At 36.0% G+C, this 16,037-nt stretch overlaps 1 protein-coding gene across 1 annotated transcript in view; it reads right to left on the bottom strand.

Moving 5' to 3' along the window:
* Positions 1 to 16,037, bottom strand: part of Usp39 (ubiquitin specific protease 39) — a 79,891-nt gene that overhangs the window by 28,413 nt on the left and 35,441 nt on the right. Inside the window, exons 7-10 of the mRNA XM_067104814.1 lie at positions 13,445 to 13,615; positions 12,115 to 12,273; positions 7,964 to 8,092; positions 3,088 to 3,183 (exon numbers count right to left, since the gene is read on the bottom strand). Of these exons, the coding sequence (XP_066960915.1) occupies positions 3,088 to 3,183; positions 7,964 to 8,092; positions 12,115 to 12,273; positions 13,445 to 13,615 (555 nt within the window). The remainder of the gene's footprint in view (positions 1 to 3,087; positions 3,184 to 7,963; positions 8,093 to 12,114; positions 12,274 to 13,444; positions 13,616 to 16,037) is intronic.

Raw genomic sequence — 16,037 nt, 5'->3', positions numbered from 1 at the left:
AACCTTTTACTAGCACTAGTATGCTAGCATTACACAAAATCAATACAACCTGAAGCTGCTGAAACCTTCTGCCAGAACCTCTGCAATGGTGGGAAATCCGTGTCAGGTGAGAAGCAGAAACAGTACTAGAAGACACTTTGGCAACAGCGTTATGAAAGTAGCAACAAAAGTGGTATGTAGAGTGCAGACACTGGAGCTTCAGTAGCTATGAGTGAAGAAAAGGCAGCAGAACTGCAGAAGAATCAGGAGGAAACAGCAGTTATACCAAAAAGAAAAATGACCAACCTAAGGGACAGCAGCATCAGAAAAATACAGTACCTTGACCACTGCTTATAACACAGTCTAGCTGAAAACCTTTTTAAGTTGGTAAATTACTTGCTTGAATATACATAACAATCTGTATTGTTAGTAGGTCATAGTAACTACTCCAGTGAAGACTCAGTCTTTCATTGTGAAATGGATCTAAAATTTTTAAAGCCGAGTCTGAGGCTGAATCATATATCTAGCTTCCACAACATAAATCAGATATAACTGTTGCTTTGTATGATGTCATGGCTGATCTGTAAGCTCACCCAGTAATAAGATTTTGTATCACATTTAAATCATTTAGCTTTTGATGTTTATGAATACAATGTGTGCTTTCTAAAGCACTAAAAAGATTACACCTAAACACTACAGTTTGGCTGAGAGGTGTAAGATTTCTCATTTTTAGTTCCTCATCATAATTCTACTTCCATCTGATACCTTAACAAAAAATTACAGTTTTTGGAATTTTTTTTCTACAAGACAGTGGCTATTCTTTCTTAATGACAATGTCACAAATATGATGGGCATGTCATATGTGTGAGAGTTTAGAATATGGCAAAGTTATCCAAATACAAACTATGTTTAATTCTATTTGGCAACTAATTTGTGATATTGTTTACTGCAAGGAAGAATGTGTCAATCAAAAAACTTGCTTGAGGGATACAATTTTAGCAATGCTACAAACTGCTTCAAAGGCAATGAAAAATACCTTTGATTTCAGAGAAACCTACAACATCTGTTCTTGGCAAGTTCAGAAAGACTTGCTTGGCAAACCTCAAGATGATATCAAAGGTACCGTATTTGACGGCGTATAAGACGCACTTTTTTAACAAAAAAAATGGCCTAAAAAATCCCCCTGCGTCCTATGTACATAATGTAGGCTCAAAATTTAAGAATTTTGGCCGAAATTATACATGAAACGTCACGTAGATGTTGTAGCCTAGCATAACATTCGGTGTTATCCTAATAACCTATTAAAAAACAAAGTTTATTATAATTATTTATCATTATCACCTTTACCATCACCGCAATTACTACTGCTAGTATTATAATCAATATCTACGTTGTTATTATGGATATTTTCATTAAAATGTGTTAATATCATTATCGTCGTCTACAGCGGATCGCCGCATTCCAAATCTACAGACTTACAGTACGTGTGCTGCCACCTATTGGTGATTATCTCGAGAGCTTTATGGATAACAAGGCTTCGTTCAGTTGGTAGTTGGCAATTCCTGCTAACATTCTCTTTAGGCATAATAACAAGGCTTCGTTGAGTTGATACTTTGTAACTCGTGCTAGCATTCTCTTTTAAGAATAATAACATGGCTTTGTTCAGTTGCTCACGAGACTCGAGCCGTTACATAGGAAACATTTTTATTTATTGGATTTTACCCCTTGATTGCATACTTTTATAATATATAATGGATATATATAACATATATTACCGTAGGTTACATCTTTATTAATGTTTTTGTTGATTCTGCCGGTAAGAAACAATGTTTACAAATGAATGTGTTGCAATCTATTGGTAAACCTATGAGGTAGCTTTCAGCAGCAGACGAAAAATTCGATCGTAGTAAATGGCTGATTGTATAATACACATTTTGATAAATATAAATATGGTAAATAACTTCTTTATTAATGTTTTTGTTGATTCTGTTGGTAAGAAACAATATGCATATGATAACCTAATACTACAGTTTTTACTTACCAAAATCATATGAGCATAGGCTAGGAAACCTTATTTTTTTTCCCTTAATGTCCTGCTGAAATTGGGGTGAGTCCTATGCAGACATGCGTCTTATAAGCCATCAAATACGGTAAGTTAAATTTTAACTTCTGTTTGGTATGTGAAAATCCCCAAGATATTCATTACTGAGCAACACCACCAGTGCTAATTGCTACTAAAATTGCAAAAGCAATTCTCACACAACCCTCATGAAAGAAATAAGTGAATAAAAAGTAACACTAACTCTCAAATTATATAACTTAGGCAGTGAATAAAAATGTGATGACTGAAATTCAAGAAACTATGTCAAGGAGCAGCCAGAGTAAATCAAACTTTAACCAAATCAAGTTAAAATGCACTGAGCTTCCAGTAAGGAGAGTAACTTCTATTAATCAATGCCACAACTACTGAATAAGTTATTTGTAATGCAACTGAATGTATGCTTATGTGAACAAAGAGGGGCCATAAGTAACAAGAATATGCAGATGAATTATACTATACTAAATTATAGTAGCAATATAAAGCATAGATAAAAAAGAAAAGCAAATGCAAAGAAACAAGAGTGTCAGCAACTCATCCAGTCCAAGGACCACACACAGAGAGACGAGAAGCCTGACCACACTGTATGATGGCTGAAGAAAAAGTGGCAAGTGTTGGTAGGTTAATAAGAGGTACTCCCACACCCACCTTTCCCACCAGTAAACTACCTTGTTACCAAGTTCAACAATCATCCAAGTTCATGTTGAAGGATATCTCCTGTTGTAAAAGATTTGTATTTTCATAGGAAAAAATTAAGCTTGCACTTGAAGTGCATTCAAATCAACTGCTGGCATAACTCTACAAAACCAAAAGGTAACAACAAGTAAAGACAGAAACTGTGAAAGATAATTATTTCTCATATTAAACTGCTTAAACAAACAAAGATTCTGTTAAATATCTGACTGGAAATCAACACTGAAGTCAGTAAGCTTTCTTTCACACACATACAGAAATGACAATAATTTCAATCATAGAATTCATGTCTGACTTACAAACATAATGTTACTTACATCTTCAGTCAAGTATTCTGAGAGGTCAATGTTTTTCACTGGGAAATTGACAATTGTAGGATTTTTTTCTATAAAAAAGGTGTTCTTGGTAAACCGCTGAAATAGAAAAAGGACATAAAATTAAGCTCAACTAAGACTTCACACTTTAAACTAACAATCAACATACATACATACAGCCTCCAACTAATACAGATGGATCATTCAATAGAAGACAAAAGTATTTCAAACAATACATACATCACAATTTAATCCATATGTGGCAGCAAATACAAAAACAAAGCAAGTTACACTAAAGAATGCACATTCTTTTAAATTGTAATGCTGTATCTAACGCTGCAGTTGTACACTGAAGTCTTATAAAAAATAAAAATAATGTACACCTATCAAATACAGTTCAGGGCACTTATTAATAATAATAATACAGTCTGACCTAACCCATATGTAAACAAAGCCTTGCCAGCTCATTCCACATACATATTGCTGTATTATCAGAAATAAAACAGAGCTCATGGATGATCACTTTCATTTGTTAGGTTTAGTTCCTTATGAAAATTCTGGCCTGCTCCATAAGTATCTCCCTGGAGATGCTTACATCTTCAATTCATCATAGCTTAAACCATTTTAACAGCACATTGTTGAGTTCTGATCTCCTGTCACTTTTCAACGTTTTTTGGTACTTCAAACATTTCTGGCTTTCATTTTCAGCAAAAACCTAAAAATCTGCTGCTTTTGTTTCTTTAAACCTGCGCATGAGAGTGAGTTTGTTTCTTTAAACCTGCGCATGAGAGAGAGAGAGAGAGAGAGAGAGAGAGAGAGAGAGAGAGAGAGAGAGAGAGAGAGAGAGAGAGAGAGAGAGAGACCTGACCCTGTCAAGGCTGTTAAACAGAAAGATTGCAAAATTCAAATAACAGTTGTACTGTACCAAGAATGATCATTTAGACAAAAATCGTTTTACATACGGTATGCAGTTATATTTCATGCATTACTGTCATATTACTATCGTATTATAATTTATGAACATAGCGTTCATGCGACATTTGCATTCTGATAATGTTTACATTCCTAAAATCATCAGCTGACTGCATTTCACTGACATCATTACAGCAATTAGTTGCTCAATGAAACGCATTTCGGAGATCTGTTTTTTTTTCGTAAATTATCAAAGCTGGGTTTCAAAATGCAACTTACTTTATTTATAAATGCAATTAAATGAAGTTAAGGTGTGATTTTGCCAGTATTGGCTATTGCTTTTGCCTCTTCCAAACCATTTTGTGGCCTGCTCATTATTTGTTTCTTTGGCCACAGCAACAACCTTATAAATTTAGTGGCATACTTTCATGACACTTTTCTCTCCATTGCATGAATGGCTAAATAAAGATTTATTTTATTTTTATTTGTGGAAGTCATCATTGAAAATTAGCATATTTTTAAGGAGTCAACAACTGCAATGCAAACTCTTAATAAACATGCTAGTTATGGTAACTGACATCCGCAAACAGTTGTTTCTCGATTTGATTGTTTATGTCAGTACTTGCTGTTGTTTATGCCAATGTCTTACATGCAGTAGTAAGTGGCTGTTAATTATAAGATACAGTAATGAATTCTTAGACTGGTCACAAGGATGGTAAGCTTGATTTAATGTATAAAGATTCCCATTCAACCTAATGAACTTTTGCTTCTAAGCCTATTTCTTAGTTAAAAGCTAACTCAAGATATAATAGCCTATGCATTATCAGTGGTATCTACCAAAACTGAGACAAGCATAGAAAACCTAACCTAGAGTAATATACTGAAAATACATATCGCACTATACACGATGTATATGATGAGATCGTGTTTTTGGACGAAATTTTGATAGCATGGTACTGTATGAGTTTGGATGACACACAAGTATACTGTATATGGAAATTACGGTTCTTTTGTATGCTGTATATTTTTGAGTTTCACATAATGTTTCTATTGGGAATAAACTACTTGTATATTTAAGCCACTATATAAATATGTTGAATCTAAAGGATTGTTAGCTGATAGTCAATATGCATATAGGAAGCAGCTAGGTGCCTGCGATGCTCTTTTAGACTTGACATGCTATTTGCAAGGGAACCTTGATAAGGATTTTGAGTAATTCAGATCGACTTTAACACTGCTTTTGATTTAGTAAATCACAAGGCACTTATTTATAAACTTCAAAATCTTGGAATGGGTGGATATGTTTTAGGATTACTTCAAGATTTCCTTACAGGTAGGCAGCAGAGAGTTGCTGTGGATGGGATCTTTAGTGAACCAAGACCTATTGTGACTGAGAGTTACACAGGGCAGTGTACTTGGTCCACTGTTATTTTTAGTGTATACAAGTGACATGGCTGCTGGCCTGGAAAACAAGATTGTTCAGTATGCTGATGATGCAACACTTGTAAGTGTAATAAAGTCGCCACTTTTGAGAAATGAAGTTGCCCTCAGCCTTAATCGGGACATGGATCAGACCAGGGAATGGTGTAGTCGGTGGGGTATGAGGTTGAACTCCACTAAAACAAAAACACTATTGATTGGCAGATCTCATACAATTTCCCACCCCATCCTCCCCTTCAGGTAGATGGAACTTTGCTGAACAAGCAACCTTTGACTCACATCTCACTTTTGTGAAACATCTAATGAAAGTTTCAGCAAATGCCACACAAAAGTTAGATAATGTTCGTAAGGTCTCATATATTTAAAAGTGATAAAATCAATGCAACCTGTTTTAGATCATCTGCACTCCCTTTACTAGAATACTGTTCTCCGGTGTGGATGCCTGCTTTTGCCAGAGATTTATCTCTTTTAGACAGAGTGGTTCGTGGTGGTAGGTTTCTGTTTCCTAATAGTAGTAGTTATGACTTGGACCACTGACAGATGGTCTCTTGTTTGTCACTTTTTCATAAGTTGTATTTCAACAGAGCTCTTTCACATTCACGATTGATCCCTGATCCCCTTTATCTGCCAAGAGCAACTAGATTCACTGAAAAGCAGCACCAATATGCAGTAAATGTGCCTCGCTGTTGAACTTCTCAGTTCCAGAGGTCCTTTATTCCTCACAGTGTTGGACTGTGGAACAGCCTCCCAGAGGAAGTCGTGCAATTGGTACTCCAGAAGTTCGAGCGAAGGTGCAATATATTACTACCCTAATACTATTCTCCTTACATTTTAATACATTTTTACCTATTTGTTAATTCATTTTTTTTCTCTTTGTTACGAAGTGGGTCTCTTCTTTACATATTTCCCTTTACCTTGTCTTACTTCTTCCTAATGAACACCACATTCTTTGGAAGACTGAATTTCAAGTCAGTGGCCTCTGTGGGGTTATTCCATATGAAGAGGTTTCATTTTCTGAATAATAAAAATAATGGTTCTTGGCTTCAACTCAAATTGCTGATGTAGATGATTTGACAAGAAGAATGTCTTCCAAATAAGGACTGTGACCAGCTGGAGAAGACAAAAGCTAACAGAAGACACCAGGACAGAGCTGGAATCAAAGATTCCCAATGTAGCAATGGTCAAAGTTACGGTGCACAATGAAAAAAATGCCTCAGATGCTGAAAATATGAACAAACAGGTCAAGAAATGATTGTGAAATGAAAATACCCTCTTCTTCAATCAGTCCACCATAGTAAGTTACAAGTGACAATGACAGAGGATGTGGCGAAGCTGGAAGACAAGCCAGTGGCACTAAGCCAGACACCAAGGAAAAAGTAGCATGGATGCAGGAGAAAATATAGTAGGAGTCAAAACAACTGTCTTGCACTTCCTACCCTTGTGGAGGTACAAAGGAAACAGAAGCCTCATCCGAAGAAGCATCAGCTGGGGCCTCCTCTGGATAAAGAGAAACCCAAAGGTAAGCAGAGCACTCGCACATTGTAATGAAAAATTACATACAGTACATGTAACACAGGCAGTCCCTGGTTATCGGCGGGCTGGGTTATTGGCGATCTAGTTTTATGGGGGTTGTCTATCTACGAAAATCTGCAATTTTTGGCACCGAAAATCACCGATTTCTGCTTACTGGCGCCGATAATTGGGTATTGGCACTGATACATACCTAACAAAGGCACCGATAACCGAAAATCATAATGGCGATTTTTGGTTATTGTCACGCCGTCAGAACGGAACCCCGCCGATAACCGGGGACTGCCTGCATATTTATACGTGTAATATATATTCATACATAGTATAAATCACAACAAAATTAAAAATTAATAAATTTTCATGAATAATGAAAGGATGATAATATTACACTGTCCAAACAATACAGTGAACCCCCCGTATTCACGGGAGATGCGTCCCACACCCCCCAGAGAATAGGTCAAATCCAAGAATGCTTAAAAGCCCTCTAAAAACACTTAGAAATGCCCATTTTGATAGCTTAAACCAAGAAAAACCCTGTAAAAATGCTTATACCTGAGTATTTTAATAGTTTTATCACAAAAGTGCATTTATTCATGAAAATTATATGAAAATACAGTAATTAGTGAATATTTCTCAATGAAAAATACCGTGAATGGGCGAATTTTCCGCGAATGATGGCTAGATATGTTCCACAGAGAAACCCGCGAATGCATGAGTCCACAAACCATGAGAACGCGAATACGGGGGGTTTACTGTACACTTAAAAGTAATTACTTAGCTATAAGATTGACAGATAGATACTTGAACTGGCATAATGTAGACTGCTCTGTTCCAGAGTTAACAAAATCAGTACTCAACTCACCAGTGCCTTTGAGGTATTATAAACTTGTGTAAAATAAAGATGCTTGTCTCTTGAATGCAGTAATGCAAATTATAAATGGAGAAGCAAATACAGAATATCCACCACTAAGGAAAAATAAAAAAATACTTCACTTACCTTGTGATATAATATAAGGTAAGGTGGCAATCTTGTTAACTGGAACCGTTTGAGTATGTTTTCCTTATAAGTCTGATATTCTTTGCCTTGCTTCCCATCAAACTTACTTAACAGGACATACAAACTGACCTAAAAACAAAAATATTTGTTAAAATACCTAAAAAAATTCATATTTATTAAGAAGCATGTTGGAAGTGAAGTCATTTCTTCTATATAGCATGTACATGCTTCAAACATAATGTAATAAAGTTGATAAATATAAAATAGGAAAATTTTCAAGAAAACTCTGACATACATATTGTTTCAAGTAGGCCTCTACTTCAGACCAAAGACTAAATTCATTTACTCAATAGTGTATATAACTAAACTGAGCCTTGTGCACGGTGAAAAGCTTTCATTTTCCTGCTAGAACATCAAAGATCACTGCATATTTTTAAAACTTACCTAACGCTACACAAAGTTATACATAAAAAATTAAAGCCTTTACAAAAAATAGCATTATCAGCTCCTGTCAATTTGAGTGCTAAGGATGATCAAAATATGGGTTTCCTTGAAAAATGACAAATTTTTAATCAATTTATAATCAATTTGTATTTTTCATAACTTGCAAACCTGAGGTCTTTATGTATGGGGAAAATCTCAAAGTGCAAGATGGATCTGGTTTAAAAATCGAACAAGGTTGGTGGTAAGAGAGCGTTAGCCAATGAGGAGAGAGAGTAGGCGGAGCCTGATCTCTCTCCCCTTCGCATACACCGAGATGCATTAGTTATCTGCCAGCCCAGGTAACTGTATGAGGGGTGGCTTGAAGTGGGCCACTTACGTAAAGACCTCAGGTTTGTAAGTTATGAAAATAAAAATTAATAAAAAATTTGTCATTTGTTCATACACGCAACAAACCCTCGGTCTTTACAGGTGGGGACACTTACTTTTGGTGGAAGGATAAAGTAAGCTTTAGAACTGACTGGTGGTTCGGCTCACCTGGGCTCACTTCTTGGTCAATTGTTAGAGCATAGGAAGGCATCATATGCCTCTAATCTGTTAAGTGAAAGATTACTCAACAGCCAGACATCCGGGCTTTGACACAATGGGAACTCCAGTCTACATTGTGTCTAGGAAGAAAGGAAAGGAACCTGTAATTGTTGGCGACAACAAAGCTAATGGTAGCTATCGACCTTGTTCTATTGTCAATTCCTCTCTCCCCTTGTAAGAAAGAAGGTAGGACTTGCTTCTGCTTTCTAGAATTTATATTGTGTAGGAACTATCATAGTGTAGGAACTATCATACAGAAAATAGAATGGGAGCTCACTCACCTGTATCTAGCCAGTTCCAACAAATGGTGACTCAATTCACTCCCCTACCCAAAGGAAGAGAAGAAAGAGAAAGGAAGAAGGCCAGCAACCCCATTCAGTCTCACTTTCACAATCAACATCTTAGGCAAGATACAACTGGTCCCACTAGGGGCACTGGATGAGCTACACAAGTTGTTGAGTAGCCACCACCAGACCCAAGAAAAAAATGTCCAAGGACCTATGGGCAACGTCCCGTAGGTAGGAGGAGGTGATGATCGTTTGACGAACCCATGTACCGGCCTTCAATACCCTTTGAACTGAAAGCGATGGAAGGGCCAAAGCCCCTAACATCATAAGATCTTGCATGCACTGTCTTGGCATCTGCATTTGAAGAAGTACTGTATGCTCGTCTAATTACTTCACATAGCCAAAAGGATATCGTAATCAAATCGATTAATCTTCTTATGCGATACATCTACTGAGCAAGTTTCTAATAATGAAGGATCCTACTGAGCCAACTTCTATTTACTAAGGATCCTACTGAGTCAATGAAAGTTTCTCATGCAGTGCATGGGGAAGAAAAGAAGAAAGTTTCATGTAGTCTGGAATGTGCCTTTCACGACAGAATATATTATAATAGCATATGCCTGAAATGATTCTACTTAATTAATAACAAAAGAATCTAGCATTATCTAAAGTAATGTCAGAGAAACACAAAGAAAGGAATTCAGAAATATTCCTTGTTTTGTTTCTCTATGCTTAACCAACATTACTTTTTCAAGAAATCCCAGTACATGAAAAACCTAATTGAAAAAAATCTTTTTCTTCTCTACAGCAGTATATTAACTTTAGCCACTATATGACAGCTACTACTGAATTTATGATTAAAACTGAGAGAAAGACATTTGAAGTTTTTTAGTGCAAATATGAAGAATAGGAAACTAAGCAATAGGAAAAGGATGAAGAGAAGGAAGAATTTCATGAGCTCAAATATTTATCAACCAATGATTCTACAATAAACGATTTTGCACTCTTACCACACTTGGTTCCCACATAAAATGGTAACAGGCACTTGATGATAGGACATGGAATGATGCACTATTTGGGAGACAAGCTTCCATAATCTTACTACAATTCTTTCAAGTGAACTAAATCATCATTATTGAAATTCTGCAATCTTAGATCTTTCCTTATAATACATATACAGCAGCTCACACAGATAACAGACCATGGCATATCGTACTTCCGGATGTATTGGTGGGAAATGGAAATACTGATTTGAGGGTTTTCACCTCTCAATCGAGCCTAAGCCAATTTCATTCATCTTTATTATTTTACTAAAAATTTTTTCCATGTTTAATGTACAGCTAGGTAAAATCTTATACTGTACTATTACTATTTCTTTATTAATTTACAATGCTTTCAATTCTAAAAATAATACTAAAGATTTTACTCTCCTGCAGTTTATATTAATAATAAGGCTTTTATCTTACTTAATGGGTACTGTTTGTTTATATAAATATACACTTTATAGCGAAAAAGAAACGGAACGGTACTATGACAGAAAACGACTATGCGGTGTAGGCTCGGACGCTTTAATCCATTATCTCGGTGAGCTACTGTACCTTTCATTAATGAGCCCCATGTTGGATATAAAAACTATGACAGAAAACGACTATGCTTATGTACACAGGGGTAACTTGATTAGTTGTCATACTTCTGTAAGACATTTATTTAATTTGTATTATATAGATACTTTGCTGTGTTTACATTAATATTAATATTTTAAAATTTGTAAATTATTGTTAAAAACATTTTAGGGGTGTATATATACGAAGAGTAACAGTTGTAGGAATGTAATGTAAGATGACTTTGGGTGCTTTGGGATGATGGTTTGGGGTGTATTTTTGTTTGAAATTATATTAAATTTTTTAGTATGATAATTTATAGTATATTTTTGCTTTAACTATTAAATTAGGCAGTGAACTATTAAAACAGGTAGTTATAAGAGTTTTACAGTAGTTTAAGGGGTACAAGGTATAAATATACCTGTACTTTATAGCAAAAACATGCATTCACATATATATACAACAATATACAGGCAGTCCCCGGTTTAAGACGGGAGTTCCATTTTTACGCCACGTCGTAAACCAAAAATTGTCATAAACCAAAAAATCTTCAAAAATCATAAAAAATCCTAAGAAAACCTTACTTTTAATGCTTTCGGTATATTGAAAATTATGTAAACTACATTTTTATTGAGTTTTTCATCAAAAAAACTTCCAAATTTTGATTATTCTGCTGTTTTGGAGCCATATTTCTTCCGCCGGATTGGCGTACGACGCGTCGTAACCCCAGAACATGCGTCGTAAACCAGGAAATAATTTCTGATGAATATATTTGAAAAGCATCGTAACCTAGGAACGTCGTAAGCCGGACCCGTCGTAAACCGGGGACTGCCTGTACTGTATTGGAGTTTCTTTTATAGCGGTGTAGGCTCGGACGCTTTAATCCGTTATCTCGGTGAGCTACTGTAACTTTCATTAATAAGCCCCATATTGGATATAAAAACAATGCAGAAAGGACATCAATTTCATTTACATGTGTACAGTACTCTAATTATCATAATAAAATGTCCCATGTGTATTAATGCAATGGAAATATATCAAGAAATAAAATTTGTGGTTTAGTCGTTTGGGCCTCGATTATCACCTTTAACTTTTTGCCTACAACATTACTGAAAAGCAATCAACAACCACAATTTCATTTCACCTTACGAATTCACACATACAATAATGCGCTACGTAAAGCTCATTCACCCCCTTTTGGGAACCTCCAGTAACAAGACAATTTCAAAATTACCTGTGGGATGATGTTTTCCTTTTTCTCATCTTTGAACAATGGTGGCTGGGGAAGATCACAAGTAAGAAAAAGAAAAGGACTCTCTTCCATTTTTTCAGAATACTCTTCTGACTCCAGCAATCTGCTTCGCTCTCTCTCATCTATTTCTACTGGAAGAATCTAAAAAACATACAAAAGTTTCATAACATCCCTCTCAAATCTCTCAACTGCTTTTGTTAACTTATAAATTTACTGCCAGCTGTAAGAAACAAGTTTATATTTTACATGAAAAAATATATGAACAAAGCAATGGATAAGGTACAGAGCAAAGACCTCAAGGGCTGTCACTATAATTTTTACTTGTACAAGGGCGTTCAATAAGTAATGCAATATAATTTTTTTTCTCGGCCAATTTTCATTAAAAAAATTTTTAATTTTATGTGCGACATTCCTAAAAACACTAAAACATTGGGCAAAGTGTCTATCATCAGAAGAAGAAGGACAAGGAACTTCGCCGGCCACACACAGCTGTGACACCTGCAATGGTAGAACTTGCAGAGGAACCCAGCAGGCATAAACCTTTGATGACCCTAAATTATCGACAATTGTATCAGCACTACCAACTAAGATGTCAAGTTCAGCAGCGACTTATTTGATTGTGATTCCCTGATCACCTCGAATTAGTGTCAGCACACTTCACAGTTGTGTGCAGCCAGCCAGGGCACTGGAGATCATACAGATTTCATTGTCATTCTTCTTCTGCTGATAGACACTTTACCCAATGATTCACAGTGCTTTTATTCACTGCCAGGTCGCTGTAGACACTCTGCAAGCGTCTGTCAATATTTGTGACGGTCTCTTTTTCTGCCAAAAGGAAGTCTATCACTGCTTTGTTTGAAACATACCTCAGTCACATACCCCCTTTTGATAGCTGATTTTACTACAGCTGTCTATCAGAAATGAATGAAAATACATGAAATGACATGGGAATGGTTAAGGATGTCTCAAACAAAAATTGGCCGAAAAAAACATTTTGTTGCACTTACTGAATGTGCCCCTTGTATATACCTGTACATAACTTAAAAAGCAGGTGAAACCTACTGCAAAACAAAGATTTGATGTATATGGGTAGATGACTGACTTACCTAGAATGACTATCCTAATACTGATAGCAAAATAAAAAACATTTTACAAAGTACTTTACGTTTTATCATATGAACCTGTTTGGAAATGCAATTAGTAAATTAATATTGATACTAAGTAAAATAACTTCCTGATTAATTCAAGCAAGAATCACTTCTTAGCATACTGCTTAGTTTTATCACACTGCACAACACTAAGATATAATCACCTTCTGGGAAAATATATTCATGGTGCCTCTGAAACATCTATAGAGGATTGTACTCTTCCCTTTTTTTGTTTTCAGGCCAAGGTGCATCGAGTTTAGAATCCACGATAAGAGATGAATGGCATCTCCTTGTACTGTAAACTGAAATTTCTTCCTACTGCACGACACAACTGCCTTTAAAGAGAAAAACAAGGTAGCAGAAAATATAGACCTGTTCCAATGCTATAAGCATTTCAAAATATGCCACTAGTCTCAAACACACAAAAATTTTTTCACAGGATTCAGTGGAGTTTGGCATTTGCAATATTTTTTTGTGCAACAAAAATCTTAAATAGAAGTCAATTTTGTCCAAATGTGGTTCATTGTCTCCTGAAATCTAAAATTCGTATTCTCAAAATGAAAACAGGAAATACATGACATAAACTTGAGCTCTCCTACATTTTTAAAAGGGTTCTGGATAAATATGAAAAGAATTCTCCTATGTTAAATTGCATTCTGGTCCTAAAGCACATGTGTATAATATCTTCAGTAAAAAGAATTAGAAAAATGGAAGTAAACAATTTAATTGGTTTTACTAGAGAACTGAAAACCTAGTACTACCATATTTTCCATTTGAATTGTAAGGAATAAATCAGGTTAGACTAATTTTCAAAATAGTTCTATACATGTAAAAAACCTATTCTCATCTCCAAAGTTTGTATGTAACACCTGATTTATGTTTTCATGATGGGATGACAAGATCATCACTCTCTACTGATGGTATCTGCAATGATACTTAACCTCCTTGACAACACTCTATCGATGGCATCTGCAACGATCTTTAACCTCCTTGACAACAACCTCCAAACACTTCAGACCTCTCCTCTGACCGGCATAAAACAAAACCTTGCAGTCCATACTTACCCTTTATTCTGGGAACCTGTCATTATAGGCTTTGGTTGGCTTTGGAAGATACTGGCTCAGAAGCTTGGGTCCTCAAAGTGTTTCAAGAGAGTTATAATCTCCCTTTTCATGGTTACAATACTTCCACCAATGACTGACCTGTCACCTATGAGTCCTACGATTTCAAACCACAGAAAATGCATGTTCTACTAAGCAAGTGGTCTGTATATTGGAGAAAGGAGCCATCAAATAAACACTGTTAGATAAGGTGATATTCTACACCTATCTCTTCCATGTCCCCAAGGATTGGGGAGTTTGGAATCCAATTATAAGACAAGAAGATTCTATCCAGGTGCACAAACCAAAGCATTTACAAGAAAAAGACTCTAGTGCAAATGCTTAGTCAACTCCGAGGCCCTTGAGAATACTGTACTAAAAGCCATTCTTCTTTTTGTTTCAGAAGCAATTAAACATGCTATTGTTCACTACAAGATTCACTAGTGTTTATATTTCATTTAGCAATTGTACCATTGGTAACACTTCATTTTCAGTAATGTGTCTACTTGCTTCACGAGTTTTTTAGTGGTTTAATTTTCAGCGGACAACAAATATGTTACCCTGTTATTGCAGTGAGTAGCATATTTGCACTTCTGTTTTGTTTCTTACAGTTTTTCCTCAGTCATGGAATTCTGTCACCACACTTTTCAGTGTTTTTAATTAACTGCTTAAGAGTGCATACTTCCAAATGTGGTTTTCCTTATCATAATTTTTACTTCGGGGCTGTTAATCCAACTTTACCCTTGCCTTGTCGCCTTATTCAGAAAGGGGTTCAATGTTTGCATAGTAATGTTTGCTTAGGCAATTCAATTTCTTTACCTTTTGTTCTCCATTTTTCTCAGCCAATTATATGATTTTGTTTATGTCTGATGTTGTGTGCATGTTCTTAGCATTTCATTCCTACTGTCATTATGCATCAACAAATCTATACTGGCATGAATGATAACTTCATGTAATCCTTGGTGAAGGACACATTTGTGGTGTACTTCCTGTAAGAGTCAAGTGCATTCTCCTACCATCATAAGTGCAGTTTATAAGAACTGATCTAAAGAACAATAACATCATTAAGGGCAACATCATGTCTACAAGCAAAGTTCTTTCTCTGCTGGTGGGTCATCATTTTCGGCTTGTTGCTCCACAAATTAAAGGGTTAAGGCACAGGTATCTTTGGGCAAGGTTTCCTCCTCTTCCACGCTTCCTCCTGCTGTTACTAGATCTTCTCATCCCTTGCAGACCATTGCCCACATCTACTCTAAATGTTCATTTTCAAGATAGGTTTTCTCTGCTGATGTCTCCATTACCCGAGGGCCTGCTTATTCCTTGTAGGGATCTGCTAGATCTTTTGACTGCTGTCCCCTCTGTCTCTGCCTTTATGCCAACCATCAGTTTGCCCTCATCTTCTTTCTGGTTCATGGGTGAGGGTGGTCTCAGTTTCTTGATTTTCAGGAACAAATGCTTGCCATCATCAACTTTATGATTCATGAGTTTGCCACTGCTTCAGGTATTGCTGTGCCAGTGGTCTCGACTCCTTGTTTTGTTACCGGTCCTGTTGCCGCCTCTTCTAGTAATACATCCAGGCCCTTGGCCTCTTCAGTGTATTCAAATCCATCAGTTGCCTAAGTGTGTTTATATGTTATGATAGGAAGTTCATGTATTT

Source organism: Macrobrachium rosenbergii, chromosome 6, assembly GCF_040412425.1.
Source record: "Macrobrachium rosenbergii isolate ZJJX-2024 chromosome 6, ASM4041242v1, whole genome shotgun sequence".
NCBI lineage: Eukaryota > Metazoa > Arthropoda > Malacostraca > Decapoda > Palaemonidae > Macrobrachium > Macrobrachium rosenbergii.
Note: the sequence above shows the minus strand (reverse complement) of the source record. Positions and strands in the feature narration are given on the sequence as shown.